Source organism: Fundulus heteroclitus, chromosome 17 (assembly GCF_011125445.2).
Source record: "Fundulus heteroclitus isolate FHET01 chromosome 17, MU-UCD_Fhet_4.1, whole genome shotgun sequence".
Classification (NCBI taxonomy): domain Eukaryota; kingdom Metazoa; phylum Chordata; class Actinopteri; order Cyprinodontiformes; family Fundulidae; genus Fundulus; species Fundulus heteroclitus.
In genome coordinates this window covers 10,194,311-10,220,264 of record NC_046377.1, presented here as the reverse complement: position 1 = coordinate 10,220,264, position 25,954 = coordinate 10,194,311, and the positions used below count along the sequence as shown (strand labels likewise).

Below are 25,954 nucleotides of genomic sequence, written 5' to 3'. Positions count from 1 at the left end.
CAACCAATTAAGCCTTTCTATTAAGGCACGATAATTGTTGCCATAATAAATGCAAGTATTAAAAAAAAACAAACTCTAAAAACATTACAGTAAAAAAAAACCACTTAAACATAATTGAAAATTTTGAGATGAGCTGCCCGTTTAATGGCTGTAAGACGATATCATGCTTGCTGAAGAAAATTCTCTTGTGTCCACATGTAGGTTAATTTTTAAGTTAGGTGATCCCTGAAGACAGGTGGGCAGAGATTGGGGGGGGGGGGGTCTAAAAAGGTGCAGGGAAGACTTGGTACTGGAATTCAGCTGTGATCTGAGGGGAATTTTTGTCCAAATACTTTAAGGGAAGATTTTTTTTTTTAAGTATCAGAAATAAATTCAAGTTTAGATGAATTGCCTGTCCTTCAGATGCAACAGGTATTTTTAAAATTAAATTTGGAAAAATAGACACTGGAAAGACCTTTCAGCCAAGTCTTCTTAAAGTCCAGACTGGGGTCCGGATCGGGACCGAGTGGCAAGTAAATCTGGATTCAGACCACGGTGAAGAAAATGTGGAGGAAATTGTAATTGTTGGGGGTTGATAAAGTTTAAAACACAATTATTTTACTCTGAAAAACAAACATTTGTAAGAAAAATAGATGCTTGTAAGTTGTGATACAATAAAAGGGACTTGCTCGTTGGTCCAAACCTTGCTCTAGAAAGCCGATCTGGACCTTTGAACACAGGTTGAGAATCTCTGTTTTGAGCTCTGTGTGTGATTTATTGAAAGAGACGATAATGATTAGTTTCATAGTAAATAATGATCTGGTGTCAAATATATACAGCAGATAAAACCAAGTTATTTAGGCAGAGATCTAAAAAGAGATGGATACACACAGTTTAGAAGCTGCAGAGCATAAATGTTATAATTTGTTGCAAATTGTGTTGTTTTATTTCAAAAATCTCAACATTAAAGGTCAAAATGAGAATCCAACAAAAATTGGTGGTTTTAGCTTCTGAATCAAAATGGTAAATCAGAGCGTCGGTAAAAGCTGTATGAATCAGTGACCCTGTGTTATTTGAAGTTGGTCTACAATATTCTCAGCTGCAGGTATGTCAAATTGTAACAAGAATGAAGCGCAGTAAACACATTCATTTTGTTTGTAGTAAGAACTTATAGTAAATGCTGAAAACCTTTGGAATGTTTTTTTTTAAAGAATAATAATACACCCTTTACAATGCTACAAAGCAGACTGAGGGTAACAAATTATTTATTTAAGTTAATGTTATATGAAACCCATAAGCCAAATGATAAGCAAGGTAGAATACTGAGGAAATACAATTCTTAATATCGTTACAGTTAATATTACCACAGTGAGCCTGGTTTTTGTTTAATACACCTTGAAAATGCCAATAACTTTTTTCTTTTTCTTTTTTGCACTTAAAGCCAGTTACGTTAACCCTGCACCGAGATTGCTTGTAAGCCAGATGTAGTGACATCACAAGACAGTTTGTTTGAGAACTAGGTTTTTTTAACTGTTGAACCTTGCAGATTTCTTTTTTTACTTTTTTTGTCATACTTTTTCAGATTATCAATGAGTCTTTTACATCTTTGTTGATTCATTTTGGTCCACACTTCTTTGCATATTTGTTTCAACTTAGCCAAAGTGGAGGGTCTGTGGGTAAAAGGCCTGTTCCTGGAACAAGTAATTTTGATGAGTAGGCCACCTTTTGAAATAGTAACCACTGCTTGTTGGGTTACTGGAGTCCCAAAGTCTTAGGAACTGCTTTATTATTGATGGATGTCAACTTCCTCATCTTTTTAAAATTTCTTTAGCACAGGGCAGGATGTGTTGATTTAAAAAAAATAATAATTTATGCTTCATGTTGTTGGACAGGTTATGTTTATTTTTTTGTATTATAGAGTTTTGTCACCTTAGAAACAGCTAATGTGAGAATCCTCCAGGAAAGCCACCAACTTGATACAGACTTACCTGAACAAGGGATATTTTATTTCCACCAGGCCCATATCAAAAAAGTACAGATCTCAAACTGAATGTAGAAGAATTCAACTATTAACTTGAGATATAGCTCTGACAAGGGGCCGTGGCCCAGTTAGCATGGGTCCCATGATGTAATATGTTATCACAAAGAACCATGTCCTCCAGGCATGGTCAGATATCCATTTGTCCTTGCTTTGACCAAAATGGGTTTGTCCAGGTCTGACGTGGGACCCCAAGATTTACAGTGTTATGGCAAAGGGTTGGGTCTCCTAGAACCAGTATGAAATCTGTTTTTAGTTCATACAGAGACTTTCTCCTAGTTCGTGATTATATAAGGAATGAAAATATGTCAATCCATCGTTCATCCAAACACCGCAAGGCAATTTTATGGTTTTGCAAGTTGGGTCTGGGCTAGGCTAGTGAAATGAGGCTGTTTTCCAAAAAGAAAAGGTGGTTAATCACAACTAATTAATGAGTTAACAAGAGGGGCAATTACTTTGTGACATAATCAGGTTGAGTCCTATAGCTTTTTTTCCTTTTTAAAAATAAAATGGATTTAAAAACTGCTTTTTCTATTTATCGATTCTCACAACACTGTACTTGCATATTAAACTTTAATTTACCATGATCACTTCTGTTCATTTTTTCCAAATTCAAGTGTGCAGTGTTTAAAAGATAGGATGAAGTGACCAAAATCTGACAGAACATATATAAAGAGGCTGCATTTTTTTGGGAAAGCGTGATTTTGTGTGAAGTCTAACAGATTAAAAATAGGTTAAAACAGCCACAAACATGCACATTTTTGCGCATATCTTTCAAGGCACAATGCTTTTCTATAGACACAGAAAGAGGACTTAAATATGTTTGCACAAAAAATACCTAGAATACACTACCTGTCAAAAGTTTGGACTTGTATTAGTCATTTCTCAATTTTATGTTTGGTGCCTAATTCTATATACTTTTGAGTCATAGTTTTTATGTCTTCACTATGTATCTCAAATGTATAAAGTCAGAAAAATAAGGAAAAGCCATTGAATGACAAATGTTATTCCAAATTTTTTGACTGGTTGTGTATATTCAAAATGGGTCAATATGCAAGTTTTACTTTTACAACTATGTGATTGTGGAACAACTAAAGAATACCACTGTGGCTTTAGCGGTTCCTTTGTTTTTGTGATAGCATGTGGAATATGTGATGAGACTAGTCCAAAATAGGCATATATTTTCCTTCTTTGAGATAACTCAGCCCTAAACGAAGATTATTTAAAGTAGCAGGTTTTGCTTTCTAATAAAATACAGTCATAGATTGCAATGGTAGCCGGCCCAAGAAATCAGTGGAACTTCTTTGTCATCGATGTCTCATCCAGGCTGTGTACAGAGTCCATGGCTGACCCCTCCACTTCCATTATTGCTTCAGTTCGTGAGGCTTTGATTTGGAGACTTTATACAACTGTTGACACAGCAGTCTCCCACTGGTGTGTGCATGCTTCAAGCTGTAAATGGTGGTGGATTTCGTTTACACAGGCCGACCCTAAGCAATGCTTGGGTGACGGCTTAGCTTTCCAGCCTCATTCTGCAAGCTTGCAGCTTTTCCTGTGTCCTCAGCTTGATTCTCCTGCAACTTCTTTTCCGTACCAAAGTGTCGCATCCTTCCGCATTCCTGTCATTATTCTTACCTGCTTTGAAAACCAAGGAAATCAATGCATCTTTAAACTACAGAACTGGTGTGGAGTCTCAATTTCTAGTTCTGTTGCAGTCTACTTCCGCACTTAGGATAGCTATACTTGAATTTAGACAATGCGTCTGTAGATCTGTTAAGGTGTAAATTAATTTCCCAAAGGTTGATGCAGTTTAAAAGCTTTTTGATCAGATAAGTCATTAGTCGAACACAAAACAAAACTACAACAATCGCATAGCCTTCAGGGCTCCTTTTTTCCAAAAGCTTTGAAGGGAGGTAATTAGAGTTTACTCTACTCCTTGTCTTGCATATTAGGATGAGGATTTTCTTTCTTCAAGGCTCACCTTATGAGCTGTTTCCAAATCTTCTGGTGTGAGTGATTTTATATTCTCAAGGCATCAGATAGTGAACTTATGTGTGTATACTATCCTGTTTGATGGTCAATCGCAATATTCTCGTGGAGGCTAGACCATTCTGTAGGGATCAAGGAAAGATTGTCAGGCTTGCTTATATCAATTTCTCTGACAGATTGCAGTTAATGTTATGTAGTTCCAAAGACTTCAGTTCCTGTGTCTGTTCTCTCTCCATCAAAAATGTGGATGACTTAGAAACATTTAAAGCAAAATACATAGAGCTCTGAATGACATCCAGAAATAGTGTGAAGAACCAAATTTTTTTTTTTTTTTTACCCTGCTATTCCAATTCTCAGTGTCCTGGCAGGTACCCGCTCTCCTAAATCCAGTATCTAGAGGTTTGTACTAGTTAAAAGGACATTGGCTGCCTCAATCAGTGTAAAAAAAATAAAACTGAACTTAACTGCATTTTAACAAGAATTGAATTATGTCCTTGAATTTTATTCCAAAAGTAATCACAAAACATCACCCTTTGTCATTTATCAAAACATGACAACAAATCTACACATTTGCAAAACATTCCTTTATTATAAATAAATCTCCTTTTTGTATAAAAACTGGCATGCTTCAACCATGGCATTTTACAGGTTCACAACCCAAGGCTACACCCTGGTCCGCCAAGACAGCAGGAGGAAACACACTCATCTCATTATGCAAGGGCGATCCAAAGACAACGGTGAGACAAGAATGAAAAAATTGTCACAACCACAAAAATACTTACAAGTAGAGAACAACAACAAACACTTTGATTCTCATAGATTTTTCTCTCACATTTCTCTTTTTAAATATCTTTTAAAATGTTATTTGTTAAATCTCTTCAGCCCCACCTTTGCCCTTTTTATATATAATTTCAACACATCTTCAGACCTCTTTTAAAGATATTCATTTTTTAAATTTTTAACCTTTTTTTTTTGCTTTTTTTAATTTCTTTTTGCTCTCCATTGTCCCCGCGGTATGTCACTTTTTTACTGATATTTTCTTTCTTTAAACAGGTAAGTTCGTGGCAGGACCAATGAGCTGAGAGTAGCAGCGAAGCAGGCACACTGACTGGCTGTTTGAGTGGTCCCACCTCTGTGGTGTTGATGGGTAACACATACAAAATGTCTCATGCTTGGTTTCCATTGGGCGCTCCGTGCTTTCACCGGTCTTGCGGCAAAATCAGATGTGATCCACACCTCCTCCTCTCTTACTTGGCTCCTTAGAAGACGCGCTCCCTCCCTCTGTAGTCCCTTCAGATGGCGTGATTACTGTAGCTGACGTATGTTGTCTTAGTTGATGAAGCTGCGTGAAGACAGAGTAAAGCAGTGAAAAACACAACTATTTTAAAAAGTGCATGCAAAAAGGAGCGCACACCGATGAGGACAAACGTGAAGAAAAAAAAATTAAGAATAGAGGTCATTAGCAATGTTGTCACGTCCTCAGACCACCTGAGTTGTTGAGGCTTTGAAAAGTGCAATGTCTCGTGTCCCCTCAAGCATTCTCTGTTAAATGTCAATGTCTGTGCAGCACCACAGGCGCCGGTTATGTGTTCAGTGGGCTCTTTTCACTTATTTTTCAATACAAGTACAGTGCCTTTAAAAAGTATTCTTAGCCCTTTAACTTCACATTTTCATGTTACAAATATAAACTATTGCATTTCATAGGAATTTTGTTTGATGTCAAACATGTAGTACTTAATGGTGGTAAAGTGAAAGCGATATAATGCACTGTTTTCAAAATGTTAAATTGTAAAAACCTGACACCCCTAAATAAAATCTCAAGACCCTGTCATCCACCTGAACAGCAAGCAGCCCCAAGGATTTAGTTATGCAACTAATAGTAGATATTTTTGGCCATTTACAGCAACATTTCCATAGGTCAGAAAAGTCAGGCATTATACTCTAACCTTTAATGTAGGATTAATTTTGTATCATTGACAACGTGTTAGCCAAATGGATTGAAGGTTAACATTTTACAGTTGGAGGGCATCATATAGACCAGTTTGTAGCACATATGCTGAAGCTGCAGCTGACCCCAGGCCATTTAATGCATGTCTGCCCAACTTTCTGTCAGTTACTAATCAATAAAAGCCTCTAATGCCAAAAACCTTTTTTTTTTAATTCAGAGGTAATCTGCATTCCTCAATTTACATTGAAACTTCTAAAAATGACCAAAGACATTCTGTTAACATCATTTTTACATAATCATGGTTAAATCCTGAAATAATGCAAACAATAACTGGACCCTGCACTTAACATTTGGTTAATTAAAAAAATATCCAAATTAATCTTGTATGTTTACATTATCAACAGGAATTGTCTAGACCAGCGATTGGAACAGAAACAGCTTTACTAAAATAATTTCAGGAAGTCCCTCTAATAGTACCATATATTTTAGGGAATTTGGATGTCCTAATTCTAAATTGTCTGGTCTTAGAGGTTTGTTTTTGAAATGGTTAAACTGATCTTACAACAAAACAGTTAAGTATGAAGAATATTTAACCTACCCTATTTTCCAGCAACATCATTCCTATCAATTTCTAAAGATATCTTGATTATAACATTCTACTTAGGGATTGTTCAATATTGATCCACCATGCAAAGTTATTGATTATACAGCTGAGTTTATCTTTTACTCTAAAGACTGAAGAAACATTTCTACAGAGGACCTACTCAACTTTTGTTTTCTACCTTTGAGATGCATCAGGGCATTTTGAACCACTTTGGACAAGAGAGTCAGTTTGTTGATTTAGATGAATTGATGCAGAGTCACCACTCATATCTGGGGATATTCTGCACCACAGGCAGAGGACAATGATGTAGGCTCCGGGTGGTTAGGAGGCGCTATCAGAGAGACTGGAAGGAAGTACATCTGTGTTTGGAGAAAACAGCTAAAAAGAAGTGGAGCACTCAGGACTAAAGAGGCAGCGTTAAAGCTAAGGTTGGTAATACTAGATAAAATTGTCCAACCTGAAAGACAAGAGTAGATTTGGGAGATTTGTAAGCCGGTCTTGCACATGTGCAGTTATTGAAAAAGGGGCTTGGGGAAACATTGCCTACTCTAAGTGAAGGTAGAGGTAGCTAAGGCGAAACAAAGGGAATACAGTGACTTGTATGATATGGACGGTAAGGAAGGAGATAAGAAATTATAGTTTGGTGAGGCAGAGAGACAGATGTTCAGCAGGTAAGGTATTGAGGCTTGTGATAAAAGTGTAATGGAAAGAGTACTTTGGTCTTGCTCATTTTTCATAAATTCTTCAAAAAGAAGTGCCCATTGTGGATTAGCAAGGATTAATGTAAGACAGACATTAAAAAGGATAAAGAGTGGAAAAAGTTAGTTCTGCTGATATACCTGTGGATGTATGGAAGTGTCTAAAGAGAGACAGAATGTTTGACTACGCTGTTCAATGAGATCTTAGAGAATGAGAAGATAACTGAGATTAAACATAAGCATCTGTGTGCAGTAGTAGAGTTTCATGCCAAGAAAAGTACTACAGAGAAGGTCAGGGGGAGCTTTGTTGCGTTTGTGGGTCTAGAGAACGTCTGACTGGTGAGGTGTGTGGTAGATGCGACAAAGTGGTTTCCGTGGTAATGGACAGATGAGGTTTGCAAATGACATTATGATCTGAGGTGAGCGCAGGGAACAAGGGGAGGAAACCTAGATGGAGTTAACGTTCTTTTTCAGCGTGACTAGGATCAGAGACAGCTTAGATGTTTAAGCTGGAACTGCTGAGCAGGAGGCCTTGAGGAAGACTAAAGAGAACATTAAGGTAGTTGTAAGCTGATGTGGAAGATTGCAGTGAGGAAATTCGCAACAGCAGTCTCAACCATGTCTTTACCTGTATTTGGTGTTCTGGATTAAAAAGTCAAAAGAGCCATATATGGGGTGGGGTCAGGGTTAGTAGGCTAAACAATCAAGGAGAGAACAGCTGACTTGACAGATATCCAGAAAGCAGTCCTTGTTAAAGAAACTAGTTGTTCACAATGTGCTATATTTAAACATTTCACAGAAAGTTGAGTGGAAGGAAAAAGTGCACCAGCAATCACTGCCGCCTTGAGTGTCTCTTCAAGCAAAATCCATTTAAGGTAGGTTTACAAGGAGTGGAGCAAGGCTGGATACAGCAGCATGTCAAGCCACTTCTGAAAAGTCTTACCTGAGCGAAGAAAACTGTACTGGTACTCTGTACTCGGAAAATATGTAGTAGAGTGGATATACACAGAACCCAGCCATCTACTAGGAATTGTAGATAACTTCATATTTTTGCAAAAAACTGCTGTCCAGTTTCCAGGAGGACACTTGTCCACACTGGTTCAATGACCATGGTGTTACTGTGCTAAACTGACCTGCGAGAAAAAATCTATGGAGTATTGCCAAGAAGGAGATGACACAATCTCAACAGTGCAGATCCCCTGAAAGCTGCTAAGCTTCCACCACACCACAGCAGGGTGATCACCTCCTTGCTACACTGTATTGATTCAGTAATTTCAACCAAGTGCATCTAAATAGACTTTTCAGAAGCCTCACATTTTCATTTAAGTTTTTTTTAATCTTTGTCATCTGTAAGCCTTAATTGCCAGAAATAAATATTTCACACTGTATTAGAATGTATATAATTTTCACATTTTTCAACAGTATTCTAATTGTTTAGATGAACCTGTATAATTATCCCAGTATTTTGCTTTCTTTCCAAATGTGGCTCATTTTCTTCAGGTGTTCAAAGCTTCCTATGCCAATACATTTTATTAAATTGTTTGTGCATATTACTTGGGGTGTTCAATGACTGTTTCTGCACTATATTAACATGGCCATTCATAATGGTCTGACTTCCTTTCTAGTCAAAGGAGGCCAGCCATTACTCTTCCAACAGACCAATATATTTTGCAAGCCTACAGGATACAGCACATTTTTATTTCAATCCTCTAGTCTTTAATACTGAGCTTTTTTCACCTGTTTTTATTAGCCCACACAAATATTTTCTAAAACATTTAGGCCTTATCTACATGGAGATAAACGCGATAAATGTGCATCCACACGAGTGGACACTGCATAACTGAAAAGGCTATAGTAGGTATGCCAGGCCCATTGGTGGCGCTGTGCAGAACAGACTCATTAGAAAGGAGTCCAAGGACACTGCTAACAACAAAGCCAAAACATTGTTTAAGAAAAGATGCGGCTTGCATGTACTCACGGAAAAAGGTTGTAGAGTGAAGAGCGGTTAATACAAAATGGTATTTTGAAAAATTGTTTACAGTCTCCCAAAACGCTGCATCCTAAAGCCCAAACAACAAAATACCTTTGCAAATGCACCTAATCTAGTTTCCATGTGAATGGGGCCTTAGACCATAAAAAGCTAAATATTCATTAAATGTCAATACTCAAACATGCAAAAATATGTTCACAATTGCTTGTATATATGCTTTTTTTCATTCACTGTTACACTCGCACTTTGAGAATGTGGCAAACTACAGTAGCTCAATCCCAAATAAAGCTTTTGACACTGACGTGGCAATCCTTTACACCATGCTATTTAGAACTGGGCACTGTTGCAGCAAAGAAAAAGCGAGGCATAAAATTAAATTGAAAACTAAAGCAAAACAAATAATGATTAAAGTGTAAATACTATTCATTTGGGGATGGATTGTATTTGTGTGGCAGTAATCTATCATGACATGTAATTAGCAAAATATTGTAAATGCATTAAGCACATGGCGGGTAGCTGTAAATAAACATCCCCAAATTAGAATGTGTTTACCTCTATTGTAAAAACCTATTTTGCGACTGTAAATCAAAAGAAAAAAGTATTATATATACACTTGAATATTTTGCTTTTTAAAAAGGTGTTAGAAACATAAACTAAATGTTTGAATCTATTATGTGTGAACTATGTATTTGTGTTAATTAATCCTTGAGTTGGTTCTATGTAGTTTAGATGTGTAAATATAAAAGTTTGGTGTTCTCTTACTCACTGTTGGTCTCCATGCTCTCACATAGTTCAGTCTTGACTTCTCCGTTGGGACGGTCTCCTCCCTTCTGGGTCAGCTTTCCAGACATGGTGGCTGCTGTTACAATTGCCTGTAAAAATTGTAGATTCATCAAACCCAATAACAAATTAATAGTTTTAACATTGCTTAAGTTATCCTGTGTGTTATTACACACACAGTGCATTTATACATCTCATTGTATCAGCATAAGGCATCATCATAAAGTGAACAATTACTAAACAAAAAAACAACTGATGAGCTGTTTTAGTTACAGCCTTTTGTATTCCTCACATTTTTGCTATAAAGAGCTGGTCATTTTTGACTGATTTTAATTTTGTACCTAAGACACCTTGCAAAATTATTCATACCTCCTTCAACTTGAGATTTTATCAGATTACAACCTCAAACTTGAATACAAAGTAATCCATAATTGGGGAGTTTGTCAATTTCTCAAATTATGTGTATTCTGTCCCTTATACTGTGATCTACCTAAACAATATTCAGTAAAACTACTTGCCTTCAAAGGTCCCCTTAGTGACAAATAGAGTCCACCTGAGTGTAAATTATTCCCTGTGTTAAAATAAAAGGAAAACAGACCTGGTAGTAACCTCTTTAAACACCTTAACCATGCTCTCAGAGCTATGACTGAATGGGTTAATCTAATCCAAATAAACTGATGTTCAGGGTCGCTCAACATCCAGTCTCACAGACCTTGAGCTATTTTGCCAAGAAGAATAAGCAAGATTTCAATGCAGGAAGTTGGCAGAGACATATGCCAACGACTTGCAACTCTAACTGTAGCAAAAGGTGGTTCTACAAAGAGTTGGCTCCGGATAATTCTTTTCAAAACCATCCATCCAGCTGCTTTATCAAAACATCGAATATACATGGATGTTTGTGGTTAAAGGGTGTTTAGAAACGGGATGCATGAGTGGAACGGTCAGTTATCCTGGGAGCTGCACACTCACTTCGATAGGCTGGGACACAATACTAAAACACAATCTATCAGACTGAACCCCAGTGGTGACATTATCTCACTGGCGACATGTGAGGAAGTGTACAAAGTGCACAGGACTGTACCTAGACTTCTTTATAAGGCTTATGGGAGGATCAGTCGGGGCTCTTCTACATTCCTTTTTCCTGCATCTTGTCCGTCAGCGCTATTGTGTCTCTAGTTTCTTTAGACAAAATGAGTTCCAGTATAGTTTTCAGTTTCGAGCGTTGCATCTTCAAAACCTTTTAATTCAAATGGAGTTGGGTCTGGAGGGGAGAAGAGCTGGTTTCACAGCTGGCAGGGTGCGGCAGCTTCTACCAAGGGGTATGTATACTTTTGCACAGCACTGTAAGCTATATGTGAGCTCAAGCTCACAGTTCCATACACTGGCCCAGTTTTTTTTTTCCTATTCTACTGCCTAATGTCTGTCTCTGTGAGTGACTGGACTAAATCTCCAGTCTGTGCTTCTATGCACCAGCAAATGTAATCCCAACACCTGTTTGAAAAGTGAAACTAATCCATCATTCCAGGCAGCCTCATATCATTTGAGCAGCTTTGTGTCTTCTCTTTCCCTGCACATCTCAAAGAAATACCTGTTGTGTACACAATGCATGAGTGCCAGGATTTCTCATTTTCTATGCATTGTTTTATTTTTCCTGCAGGCAAACAAGTGAAAGCAAATAACATTCACACGTCAGGTCATTAGTTCTTCATTTGTTTTTGGTTCCTGTCTGTATGCGAGCAATTTAACATTATGTCAATTCTATGTAAACATAAGTTCAAGTTGTTAAATTTTAGAGAGGTAAGATCAGCTTACCTTGAAGCTACGTTTTCTTTTGGGCACGTTCTGCTCTGGGTGAAAGAGGATGATGTAGACCTTAGGCATGTAGAGCATCCCCAGGGATACGGAGGCAGAGAGGCTGAGAGAGATTGTCAGGGTGGTAGTTTGGATATACATCTGAAACAAGAGGGATACATACACAGAAAGAGAAGATGACACTAATTCATCACATTTCCACTTGTACCAAAAAGGTGACACACTGACAGGAAGTTAAGGAATATTGTAAAAGAAAGATGGGTACAGATTAGGGAACGTGTCTGCACTGACTGTGAGTGACTAAGGTATATTCAAGCAATGTATTAAAGTATGACACCAAAGAAATTGCTTTAGTCTCAACGTGATACGAATTCTCCTGTAATATAAGACATAACGTATGATCGACAGAAAGATGCAAGGCACAATATCAAGGGTTACAGATGAGCTCCAGGTTATTCATAGACCTGGTAGATTTACGTTTAAATTTTATCGGGTTTCTTCTGACTGCATGGGATTTTACCATTTTGGAGTGGCCCAGCCAGTTCCAAGTTCAATGTTACAGACAATCTGTGGAGAGAACTAAAGATGGGGTGGACGCCAATCTCATCACCAAAGATACATCTTCAAAATACTGGTGGAAACATGCAAAACATGTTCAACAGAAACAAGATGGGGTTAATGTCTGTAATACCAATAAAGATTTTTATAAAATTTAAATAAAAGTTTTTGTTCCAGCAATTGCCATTTCAATTGAACTTTTCAGCCAAACAGACTTCTTGCTCCATTGAAAATAATTTTGCGCTTAGTGTCTAAATTAGCTGCAGTAGATAACAATATATTGTTTCTGCTCCAGATAATGTAGCAACTTATTCCAAGATAAAATACAATATGGCCAACTTTAATATCACATGTGTGGACTAAAACCACAGCAAGCAGATTGGTCCACCCAGACCATAGCAACAGTTACGGTGCGTATATACATTGATGTCTTCACAAATCCATGGCTCTATGGGGCAGAGAGGATCACCAAGATGCATTAAAATGGAGGGAGGGGCAAACTGTGTCCAGACACTCCATCACGGGTGTACACAGGTGTAAAGAGCAGAGATCGCATAGATGGAAAGTAATCACACCCCACGGTCCCGCTGTAGTCTGCCCTGTGTCTGCCCCTCCTCGCTTTTGGCTCTCCTTAATACTCAACAGCAGCCTCGCAGTTAGACAGAGCCAGTCTATCCTAGACAATCAGTATTCTCCATAGTAACATGCAAGCATTGACCTTGCAATCAGAAAACAGTGGATCTCATACACAGCCATCATGTCTCCAAGCCTCCTATGTCCAAGTGGCGTGAGGCCATAGTGACTGTAGGATAAGAATCCCACGACACAGGCAAGATAAATAAGCTAGCATTCTGGTTTAGTAACTAAGTTTGGACAAAGTTGGATTATCATGGGACCAAACAGCAACAGAAAAACTTCATCCTTCAGAGCCTGACATGTTGAAGAACAAGATTTATTCACCTGAGAGTTGACTACAGTTGCACTGTCCACTATAGTAATCTAAAATGCAGAGAAAGAAACCATGACATGTTCTGTGGGCAGGTTGTTGATATAATTGTGCATCCCACTGAATTTCTCAGTTTCATTAGATCAAATCAGTTCTGAAAAATAATATTGAGCAAAAAAATAAATAGAAAAATATTCAGACAAAGACACACTGCAGTCTAAGCACTACCCACAGGTCCTTGGTGAGTTTCGGAGAGTAGTTTGGAGGAGGACAGCTGTAATGACGGGCTTCACCCACAATCCTGACACTGCTGACAAGCTCTCAAGACACAGGGCTTATCAGGCGAGTGCTACACCCTCAGTGTATATAATATGGAGGTGGAGGAGTAAAGGACAAGTGTGGTAAAAATGGAAGATCGCCAGAAGAGAAAAGCAATCGAGAGATGGCAGGGAAGGAGGAAACATGACACAAAAATTGTTGTTTTGGGACAATACAAGTTCAATAAGAAAGTTACGTGTAGAGGCAATGATCAAGAGAGAAGGACAAGAGAAACGAAAGTGAACCACATTGTCAAATAACACACTGAAAATACAACGGTAAGCACAGTGAGACAAGCAGTAGAGGTGGTGTACTGTTGCAATGCCACTTCAGTGGTTGACAATACAGTCAATTATGACCTTAGCTAATAGCTTCTACCATGCTACTGCAGCAGTTTTACTAAGGATTACAGGTTTTTTGTTTAGTTTTTCAACTTATTGGAATTCTTTATAAAAATGCAAGATCACCTTATTTGCAATTGGGACAGAAAGGTAAAGGTGTAAAGGGATTACAAAGCCAGATGACTTGTTTCCAGGTAAGTTATTTAAATGTCATACAATGCAATTGAAAAATCAGATCCTTAAATGTAGGAGGACTAAATAATTTTAAGTCAGTATTGGTTCATTGTCTGTCAGATTCAAAACAGCTTTTATTATCCTTGGATCCTCAACAGAGTAATGAAAAAGAACTAGCTTTGAACTTTGAAACTTTTCATTTAGTACCAACAATGAGTGTTCTATGTACATTAAGGATTGTAAACGCATTAAGCATTTTATGTGAACTGGAAATGTCCATCAGAACATCCAAGATTGAATTGGGGAGAACTCTTCCTAAGAGGTAACCGAGACACCCCCTCCCTACTGACACACTCAAGGTCATTATCAAGGTGTCTACAAGCCACAGGCGTATACAGTTTACCTGACTCCGCCAGATAGATTTGCTCCGCATATCCATCTGGAAACCTTCCATTGAAGTAATTTTGGGAAGGGGCGAAAATACTGGTTAGCTGATTGGCCTATCTTGGTGATAGACGGGCCAAATAAACCAATCAGATTCCTCGTCGCTCTGTTACGAGCGACGACGAAAACACAACCACAAGCCAAGCTACTCTTGCTGCTGCAGGTAAAGGCTCGTTAGCTCAGCAAAGAAATAATGTAATGTAATTCTGATAAAACTTGCTCGATAGCCACGCTAACGCTAGTTTCATCGGCTGAAGCCGCCATGTTCTTTAGACTGAACTGTCGCGCTTCCCGTTGCGTCACACCTCAACCCGCCTCAAAGCCAACGCTGATTGGACGTTTGTTTGGTGAACGGCTCCAAATTTTCTTCAACGGAGGGTAGCCAGACTGATCTGCGAGTGAAACCTTGAAAGCTCGCGAGATCAGGATGGTCTCACGAGGCTAGTATACAGTATGTCCAGTGGGTTCTAGGTCTGCCTCTGGCTCATCTCACAATGGAAAACCTCCCAAGGGGTCCTAAACACATCCTGATCATATGCCTGAAGAATTTTCACCTCAAGACAAAGTTTTGATTTCTGGTAGGATCTTCCAGTACAGATTGGCCTCATGGTTGCAACTTTTTTTAAATCAAAGAGCCACTTTTGCCCCCACTGGTACAAAATAAAAGTGTTCTAGGCCTGCAAAAAAAATATAAAATTTTATAAATGTTTATTGCATTAAACATTTTATTTTGAAAGCTAATGACTTAAACATGTATTTTAATTTTCGCATTTTAGAACAAAATCAATCTAACTTTTACAAAGAAATAAACCCTTGCACTATTAGTGCCCTCATGTTGTAGATATTATATGCCGATATTGCATTAAAAAATACTGAAAACTGTTAAACCAGCCCTTTCTTATTGCCTTTATAATAAAAAAAAACATTTCTTATTTGGTTTTCAAAGAGTCACATGTGGCTTTGGAACTGCTAGTTGCAGAGACCTGGGTTAGACTAATGTCATGAATCACAGACCATAATCAAAGGGGGCACAATCCTGCAGCAAGGGGCCAGTGTAATCCACTGGTTAGGCAGAGGTTCAGGCCTCTGCATTCTAAATCCCTCTGGGCATAGTTTGTTATTTTGGGCTGGTAAAGGACATTACATCACACACAGTTGGTATATCCTCTAGTTCCTCAAGAAGGTAATCAAAACAACATTTCCCTTAAATGTTTACCATAAACAGCAAATATGCAAGGGTCTTAATTCTAAAACAGAATGGATGAAAAGGACAATCAAAGTTTTGAATTAGCCCAAGAGTTAAAAAGAGGATGTACTTTCTTTTTGTCATGACAATCAATTATCAGCTTTTCAGATAGGTTTAGGCTTTTAATGCACTTCTTAGGTAAAACCTTTAAACGTGTTTAAATGTTTCTCGTCTATTTTTCTTATTGTTTGGAGTTATATTCGGTAAGAACATCAAAATGCTATGCAAGTATCACCCAACTGGTCAGTAATTAATTTGCCACTGAAAAAAAAACTCCATCAAAACTAACAACAACTGCACATGGATGCCCTAGGGGGCAATGTGATGACACAAGTGCTTGCCAAAAGGGGGAAAGGCGTCTTTTAGCAACACAGCAAATCCTGAGGTAAGTGAGGGCAGGTACACTCAAGAACTTTGAGATTTAAAAAGACCTATCTGAACTCCCCTAAACAGGAATTCAGAAAGATGCTTTAATGACCGCTTACACTCCGCACACATACAAGACACTAAAACCAAATAAAATAGTAAAAAATATTTTTACAGCAAACTGCTCTGCAAAGAATGGTGGTGATATTCATACCAGTGAATCGCTGCATAAGAGAAGGATAGATGGGGAAAGATTTTTTTTTATTTATTATTATCCAGACAGGATAATAATTCAGAGCTCAAGAAAAAGGAGGAAAGATTTAAGGGACAAGTGAAGAATAGAGAGTAAATAGGGTAACCCACAGAAAAAGCTGTATAACACTGCAGAGACAAAAAAATGCTTTGTGTAGCAGTGATTGTTAAGAAACAATAATATTTTCTGTAACAATTAAGTTCTAGAATGTGTATATGTGATCTTTTTGTTTGTGAAATGTTTGTTACCTTTTGGGTGTGTCCTTGTAGCGGCCATCTTGGAACCTACCAAAGAGGAGGCCCGCCTCAAACCCAGCTCTTTTATAGAAAGGACCTTGTTTGCTGGACTTTGATTGGCTGGGCAGTTAATTGAGAAGGTGGGAACTACAGTATATAAGGAGACTGTTGGCTGAACCAAGGGAGAAGGCTTGAGAGTCTGAAGGAGATTGAAAGCTAAGAGACTGTTGGGAAGACGTCATTTTTTTTTCCTTGTCCCTGACCTATGCTGTGCTAAAGGAGGCCTAATAAACCACCTTTGTTTAAACTACAGCCAACTTTGAGGAGTTTTCCTTCCACACCACACCTCTCAGTGTAACAGTGATCCTTATCAGAATGGTGGAGGGAAAGCTGCATTCATTGCTAAAAATTGTGTCCCCCCCCCACCACACACACACAAAAATATTATGTGTTGCAACACTATTCATAAACGTCCATGTAGAAGATGAACTCAAAGCAGTGCGTTGCTTTGAAACTGTTTTTTTTTTCTAATTACAATCTAAAACGTGTGCCATGGGTTTCGATTAAGCCCCCTTCACACTGATAACTCAATAATCATTTAATTAGTGAATGTGTCCACCTGTGTGTGATTTAAGCTTGGTATAAATTCCACTATTCTGTGCAGGCTTCAGATATTTGTTGGAGCACATTAGTGAACAAAAAGCACCATGAAGACCAAGGAACACAGCAGCCGGATCAGGGAATGGTTGTGGAGAAGATTAAAGCTGAACTGGGTTAGTATCCCAAGCTTTGAACATCTCACAGGGAACTGATTATCATCTAAATATGAAAAGAGGTCTGGAAAAACTCCAAACCAAAAAAAAAAAACAAGGCCTTTCACCTAAGATGACAGGTAGGGCAAGAAAAGCCTCTTAGAGAAGCAGCCAAGTGGTCCAGCCAGAAAGAAACTGCAGAGATCCACAGCGCAGGCAAGGTAACCTGTTGACAGTCATGCACTCGACAAACTTGGATTAATGGATGACAAGAATGAAAGCCATTAGGGTTCATGTTTGCAGTTTTCCACAAGCCAGTTAGGTGACCTGTGATGCCCTGAGACGCACATCCACCATAGACTTTGCATGAAAACCTGATGCCGTTTGTGGATGATCTACACCCAATCTGCCTGGTCTTGAGCTATTCCAGAAAGAAGAACAAAAGACCTACAGCTGCACAACTATACCGCCTTGTCCCTTAAGAAAATGGAAGCACACAGATAAACATAAAAACTAGCAAAAATAAAATACACACTGTACAGTAAGGGTACATGTGAATACATGCCACACTAATCAGATTTTTCACTTGTAAAATGTTTAACAACCATTTAACATCTCCACTGTTCTAGAAGGATACATATTATCCATGGGAACCACAAAGTAGCTACTAATTGATTAAATATCCATAAGCTGGCCATCATCATTATTTTGTTTTTGCACGAGTGGTCCCCGTTATTCACATATTTTAAATAAGGGTAGATGCTCGTAGAATGTCAAAACGTTATTGTCTCTTATCTGCATGTAACAAATAGCTGAACCTTCTTGGTTAAAACAAACTGGGTTTAGCTTTAATGAGGATGTAGCCACTTTAATGGCTGCTACATGACAGCGAGCAGAGCCAGGTTCAGAAACTCCCACTTAAGGCATTATTCACTGCTCAATTCTCCGCCATCTCCCCAGCAAATGTACAGTAAGTCGCTATTACTCAGTGTCTGTGTAAGACAGTAATTCATGGGACACACGGCTGATGGTGACAGGCAGTTTAATAGTTCGACCACACATTAATGGGTGCAGAGGGAGCTGTCTTCATTCGGCCGACTTGTACAAGAGCTGAAGCACTAGAGCTAATGAAAATAATTAGTCTGACTTGGTGTGTGCTCAAAACGTCACTCAGAAACACGTTGTACTGATAAAGAATAAGATGGATGCAGATTAAGCAGGTTTGCATTTTCTGCAGACTCTTCAAATTCAAGGGGCTGATACAAGCAAGAACATGAGCTCTACCAACGTTACACACGTGGAGCCATGCCTGTGTCAGAAGTATTCCTTCGAGGACATCTGCTCAGCAACACTGCGTGGCTTTCAAAACATCTGAATTCAAACTCAAACGTAAGTACTGACATATTGTAATTACTTCTTACAAAAGATATGATGTGTGATTCGTAGTTGCCATAATACAGCAAAACGTCTTGGAAAGGTAGCTGTAATCCTAAACAAATATGCCTCCTATTTTTAATATTTCTACCACTATACAGCTACATTGGTTTTTGTTTTGTTTTTTTCTTTACCACAGATTTTCTGTTGTTTTAAGGTCTGGACTTTGACTGGGCCATTCTACCACACAAGTGCGTTTGTTTAAGGGTGGACGTTCAGATCGTAAATCAGGCCTCAGTTTTCTTACAAAGTTTAGCTCCATCAATCGTCCCATCTGTCCAACTCTAACCAGTTTCCCTGGCCCCTCTGAAGAAAAGCATCAGCACAGCGTTGTGCTACTACAACTGTTTGATTATGTTGTGAGGAGGATCAACATCGTTCGTTTTGTGCCTGATGGTGGTTTGACCCAAAGACTACATTTTTTGACTCATCTGTCAGTAACTTGTTGTTTGTAAAATCCAGCTGCAGGCAGGTGAGTAAGGAGCAGGTTGAAATCAATTAAAGTCTTCCTTAAAGTCCAAAACAGAGGCACAACAATGCGGTATCAGAAGTAAATACAGGTGAGAGTTTATAGCAGTGAACTGCATCGATCAGGAAAGATACAATAGACTAGGTGAGACACATTACTGAATGGAAACAGCTGGGACTGACTGGTGCAATTGCAGACAATAAGCCAGAGAAACCAGAACTAGATGAGCAATAAGTAGAATGTAACGCAACACAAGATTGAGTCAAAATATAAAAATCCAAAGACGACTAACACACCTAGAAACAGCAGCAACAAAGAAAACAGGAAGTTAACTGACAAGAATGTAAAATAGATCATTAAAATACCAAAATGAAACAGAATTTACAGTTGCAAAGAAACTGAACTTTTAGGTCCACTAATGTTCTCTGCCAAACCTCTGAGGCTTACACAGGAGAGCTGTCATTATACTGAAACTAAACATCAGATAAGTAGACCATTTACTAATTAGCTGACTTCTGCAGGCAACTGGTTGAAGTATAATTTAATTAGCTATATCAGGCTGAATACACAGTGATTGGTTTAGGACAATAATTGTGAAAACTACGCTTCCTAGATATTCACAATTAGTCATTAATTTGTGTTGGCATTATCAAACAAACTCCCACAAAATTATTTACTGTAAGGTTGATTACCTTTTCAAGTCTCTTTAGAGTTGAACATTTGCAGCTAAGCATGCACAAATCACGACAGGTTTTTTTTTAACAGAGGCCAAAAAACCACAACTTATATCCTCACCTCACACCTTTATGATTTCTATTGTTTTTTTCCACAACAGCCCTCAACCATGTTCAAATAATTCAATGACTTAAAGAAAACTGCTGACAGGCAGATATCTGATGTTTCTTGTTTTCTCTACATATTACTGTAGATATAATAATGAATCTTTTACACCTAAACATATCTAGTAAAGAGTATCACTTTTCACTCCTTCCTTATAAATTCCTATAATTTGTAAAATCTGTAAAAAAATATTTTGGCAAATTTTATAAAGAAATGCAAAGTGTGCATGGGAAAAGACTAGCTTCTCATGTGTGATAAACAAAGGATTGACAATTACGGCAACTCCTTTCATATCCAAAAGAAAGAAAAAGGCTGTGGAAATCAAAGAGCTCTGGCAAGCAATGTGTCTAGTTTAGCCAATAGAGACACAGAGAAGAGAAAGTTTGGCAAAAACATTATGAAGTGAAAATAAAACAATAAAACAAACTCTAAACAGCTAAACAAAACTCAGCATTACTGAGAACAAACAGTGGCCTCGAGGAGGGGAGTAAGATGAAAGCAAGGAAGAGCAAACAGAAACTCAGCGACTGAACTGAGGAACAAAGCCTCGTGTCACTCGTTGCCATGGGATTCCTGTATGAGAGTCAATGAAAATCTTCTTTTGGGAGAATGACATGGAGGGCAATACAGTTCAAGATCAACACTGCTTCAGATTCCCTTTATCACAGCATGTGGTCTTAACAATCAATTATGGCCTGCTGTTGCTTGATACTGGCATCACATTACCCATTAAGTGTCTCAAAGCTATGCTAAAGTCAAACCATAATTAAAGCAAACTAGGTGTGTTTTAGAAACTCTTAGCACTTGTCCCTTTCTCTTTCTTGTGAGTTTAAATATTATCTTTTTGCTCCATCAGACCATGGTCTTCTTGCCATTACCTTTTCTCCCTTTTTAGTTCTGCATAATTTAGTAAGCTGACTGAAGACAAGTAAGAGTGTCCCTTGGTAGATGCCTGGCTAATGCAAATATTTTAGAAGCAGGATGATTTTTCAAAATGCCCAGAGGCTCTCGGTCAATCTAGGAGTCAATATCTATAGAATTTGAAAATGCAACCCTCGTAGACATGGGCTCCATGTCTACGCCCCAATGTAAGCACGTGTTTGTCTTCAGGTCTTCTGGATTGACAGGGAACATTGGGAAGAGTGATGACACCTAACTAGAAATGACCATTGTGTGTACCATTAGTGAAAAATCATTGATGCCTTTTATAAGATTTATATGTACTCTTTTACAGCAATACAATTTAGTTTTGCTAAATACATTTTACCAGGTCAGGTTTAATGCCATTTGTTTATGCAAAAATCCTCCAGCCTTGGAAAGCATGGGGCAACACTGGAAAAGAGCAACTCTCTTTTAACAGGAGTTAATATTGTCATTAACTCCGTGTACTCAGAATTCTCTTCTTCCTAAACATGACTTCTCAAAGAAGCAATACGTGATATTTCACCACTAGGAGGTGCTTGAGTGCCATCTGTTAGGCATGTGACATGAACAAATTTTGCTGGACGGTAATTCTTTCTAAAACTTATTGTGATAAATTCTATTATTGTCATTTGGAGAGACCGTTTTCAACTAATATGATAATGGCATAACAACGCAACTATATCCTCTTGACCTACCGGCTCAGACAAATTTGCGGGTGGCGTCATTTGGTTTAAATCCAACAAACTCCCGCCCTGCAGCAGTCGTGTTTGGCTTTGACAACAATTGAATTTCTTTTCAAACTAGCGTTTCTCTGGCTCGCCCTCATTTTACTTTGATCATGCGCCTACCTGACACAAGCTGTGCTTTCCCCACCATATTGCTATCTGATAGGGCCCAAATGCTATTAACGTCAATCCATATCATTCTAGTCCACTTCCAATCACATAATTAGATTCAGATCCAATTGTATGTTGTACAAATGTATACAACACAGTCAGGTTCAGTTGATAACTGAATGCCAGTTGGTTACATCTCTGCCTTGATATTTGCCATAAGAAGAAAACACGCCAGCACAGAGTTACTGGATTTGCTGTAATCATCCTGAGCAAGCATGTAGTGACTGTAGAGAGGAACCTCTCACAGCGACATACGAACAGTCATCTGCTGGAGCCAGATGAGGGTTGAGACAGCAGGAAGTGACAGAAAAAGGGCAGTAGCACTGGGATAGAGGTATTTTATAGCCCAGATCAACATAACACAGAGTTCATGCTACTAATAGCGCCATCACTGGCTTTTCGGAGCAAAGACCACCAGCTAAACACAAACTCACTGAGTAAGGACTATTTTTTATTGGAAATAAAATTAAAGAGTGCATGCACCAAGTGGCAGCATTAGCTCAATTAACAGGTAAGTTCCAGAATCTTCGATTAGTCAGCTTCCAAACTATAATCTTTCAGGCTGCAAGTAGTGTCTTTAACACCCCTTTCTTGAGCCATATATTTCACAAGGACGTGTCATTGGATTTCACAATGGTACTGCTTCTTTTGGAAACTAATTTCTTTATCGATAAAAAAATGATTATATTGATTATATATATTGATTACCATTCATATAATTAATACCATCAACCATGATATCTAGACAAGTATGGAATTAGGGGGGGGGGGTGCTTTAAACTTCCTTAGAAGCTACATTCAACAAAGGAAAGAGCTTGTACAAATTGGTAATCACAAATCAGCACTGAGGTATGCCTTGTGGGGTCCCACAGGGATCAATGTTGGGCCCCAAACAACTTTATTTTGTATAAAAATAACATATACAAAGTATCAAACCTGTTAAAATACATCATATTTGCAGATGACTCTAATATCTTTTGTATGGGAGAAAACAGCAACTTTTAGATGTAGTCAAGATAGAAAAGCAGAAAACTAAAACAATGGTTTAAAAAAACGAAATGAATACTACAGATAAAAAATTCTGATTTTGAAACTGCAATAGACTCAAATCAAAATAACTATAGTTTGAATTGAACTAATTAAATTACATTTCTTGGTGTTAAATTGGATGATAAATTAGCAAAGAGTGTTGCAGTTTTGAGGGCAATAGGATATCTTCTGGACCGCAAATCACTGCTTATGGCATATAATACACTAGTTTTACCATTACCATAGTTATTGTAACCTATACACTACAAAAGAAAGCAATTAGAATAGTACTTAATCTGGGGTATTGGGAACATACAAATCTGTTTAAACTTAAGATGGTGCAATTTATGTTCAAAGCAAAAAAAATCAACTTCCAAACAATATTCAAAAACTGGTTTAGTGATAGAGAGCGGGGTTATAATTTAAAGCTCCAGTGTGTAAGATTTTCACACTGGAGTGGTGCACTAAATGAATTACAATCGACTTCACCGTAACAGCAACCACAGAAGCCTCAGAGTATAATAAGTGTGACAATGTAAACATGTCCTTCATGTATTAGCTACTGCTAATAGCTACGGTCATCATGTGAAATGGTTTTTGGCACCATTTTCAAGTCTGCCTTTCTCATCTCTTTAGCTGGGCAAAGAGTATGGGTGGTCCTCCATTTCAACAGAAAACAAATACAAATACAATGAGCTACGGCCGTCTTTGATTGTTTTTTACTCGTCCACCACCAACAGCGCATCTTCATATAGAAGACAGATAGAGAAAACACGTAAGGCTGACAGTTTGTCCCCTTCTGGCTTTTTGAAATCAGAAATAGCAACTTAACATGACGCCTCCCAGTGGGTGCACCGACACCTATGCATTTAGAAACTACAAATTCTAAGCTATCAAAACTTCTATGTGAACACCTTCATTTTTGATTTGAGGTTATTAGACTTTGCCACAATATGCATTTATAATAGCAATACTTGATTTTGCAAATTAAAAGCCAAATTAGTTACACACTGTCCCTTTAAGAGAAGAGGGACAGTAAAAAAAAAAAAAAAAACGTGTTCAAAGTAGAATTAATTTTTGTATATCTGTCGGTGGGGTAGGTCTATAGACTGGATTACATGATGGATAAAGTGCATATATACTGCTTAAAAATAAATAAGTCATACAGTTTTTTATCTTCTAGACTTGCTCCTTTTCAAACAGTTAATGTAAATGGCGTGCCTAGCCTATTTTATTTTTTGTTTGTTTGAAAAAATTAACTTACAGAAAACAGCATAAACCTGCACTAAGTGGAACAATAATATGTGGAAACCTTATAAAATGGGTAAAATATTTGTAGGTTTGACAAATACTAAGAGTAAGTGAAGGTGCAAGGTGACTCAGACTGATTTCTAGCTTAAAATCCAACATTGTAAAACACAATCTATTTCAGCAGTGTTTAAATCTAAGTTTCTCTTTGAAATGTTTTAAAAAAGGGCTATCGCTCTTATCAATACTACTTATTAAAAAAGTTATTTAAACAGAGTAGAGCATTAGCTCATATACAGTGTTGCAAAAAGGCTTAATAGATGAAAATGGTCAATATAAGAATCCAACGACTACTTTCTACCCATTTTAACTTCCTGAAGTTAGTGCATTCTTCCGCCACTCATAGTGCAGAAACGTTGGCAGAGTCTGTGCTGGAGGAGAACATCAAAACTGTCAGTTTATGGCCACACCAAAAGGTAACAAGACAGAGGTTACAGCAATTACAGCATTTTAAGCCATTGTCTGGTTCAGTTCAAAAAGGTATCTTCTTTAGGAACACAGTTCTGACCCAAAAGTGACAAAGAAAGGTGAGAAAGGTGTACGATTTTTCAAAACCTTTACGCATTGAAAAAGTGTCTTTTTAGTTTCTTTATATCGAGAGCTTGTTAAAACCTCAAGTTACACTTTCTTCACACACATTTCCCCACACACACACATTTCAAACAAGGTGAACATGGTCAACATGAGGGGGAAAAAAAGCAGTGACACAAGACTGTCTAGCACAATATTGCAACTTTGTGTAAGTGCAGCTAATTGGGCCCAGGCTTACTGGTCACAAGTGCCTCATTAACTTCTACAAAACACCACTTGGAAGACATTTCCCTTCCATCTAATCCGTGGAGTTCTTGCATCTGTGCGTGGAAAAAGTACATAGGTCATTTTATGATAATGTGCTAAATCTGTATCTCTAACGCTGAAGCTTGTTAGTTCTAGATCTTATTGACTTGTAAATCTAAATGGGAATCCGCCCAAAGTCAAATTAATTTGAAGTTATATCTGAAAGGTTTACCGCTGAGCGCACTGCGAGGGTGGCCCAGTTGCCAATAACTTGTTTTTCCCTTTCTACACTTTAAACTAGCATGACAGAGGGCCCAGTGTGCACAGCTCCATCTAATTAAAATACCCAACTAAATCCTACGTGAAACAGCACTGACTTTATTTCTGCTGCTGTGTCCTAATGAAGGGCAAGACTGTGCTTTACGCAGATAGCACTTCAAGTACAGCTATTGTATAGGGTGTATACCACCTGCGGTTTTTTTGAATGAGTTTATGCGAGTCTAACATACAGGAGTTCTTGTGGGATGGACATAGGTGGTCTGGGAGTGTTGGTGTGGTTTATCTGACAGCAAGAACAAGTGAGGTAGAAGAAAAACAATATATATATTTTTTTTGCATATTTAACCCTGCACAGTGTGGCGAGCATTTGTATTCAGTCCCCTGGCCCATAGTTATTAGTTTCACTTTAATTACAGCTGCAAGGGTTTTCTCATTCTTGTTTGCAAAAAAAAAATAAAAGGAGGAAAGAAATGTCAGGTTAGATCGAGAGCATCTGAACATCAGATTTTCAAATCTTGCCAAATAT

General features: G+C 38.0%; 1 protein-coding gene across 1 annotated transcript in view; it reads right to left on the bottom strand.

The window, feature by feature from the left end:
* Positions 1-4,569: 4,569 nt before the first annotated feature.
* grm8a (glutamate receptor, metabotropic 8a) overlaps positions 4,570-25,954 on the bottom strand; it is a 354,028-nt gene continuing 332,643 nt past the window's right edge. Inside the window, exons 13-15 of the mRNA XM_021320621.2 lie at positions 11,839-11,979; positions 10,013-10,118; positions 4,570-5,348 (exon numbers count right to left, since the gene is read on the bottom strand). Coding sequence (XP_021176296.2) covers positions 5,299-5,348; positions 10,013-10,118; positions 11,839-11,979 — 297 coding nt within the window. The 3' untranslated portion in view covers positions 4,570-5,298. The remainder of the gene's footprint in view (positions 5,349-10,012; positions 10,119-11,838; positions 11,980-25,954) is intronic.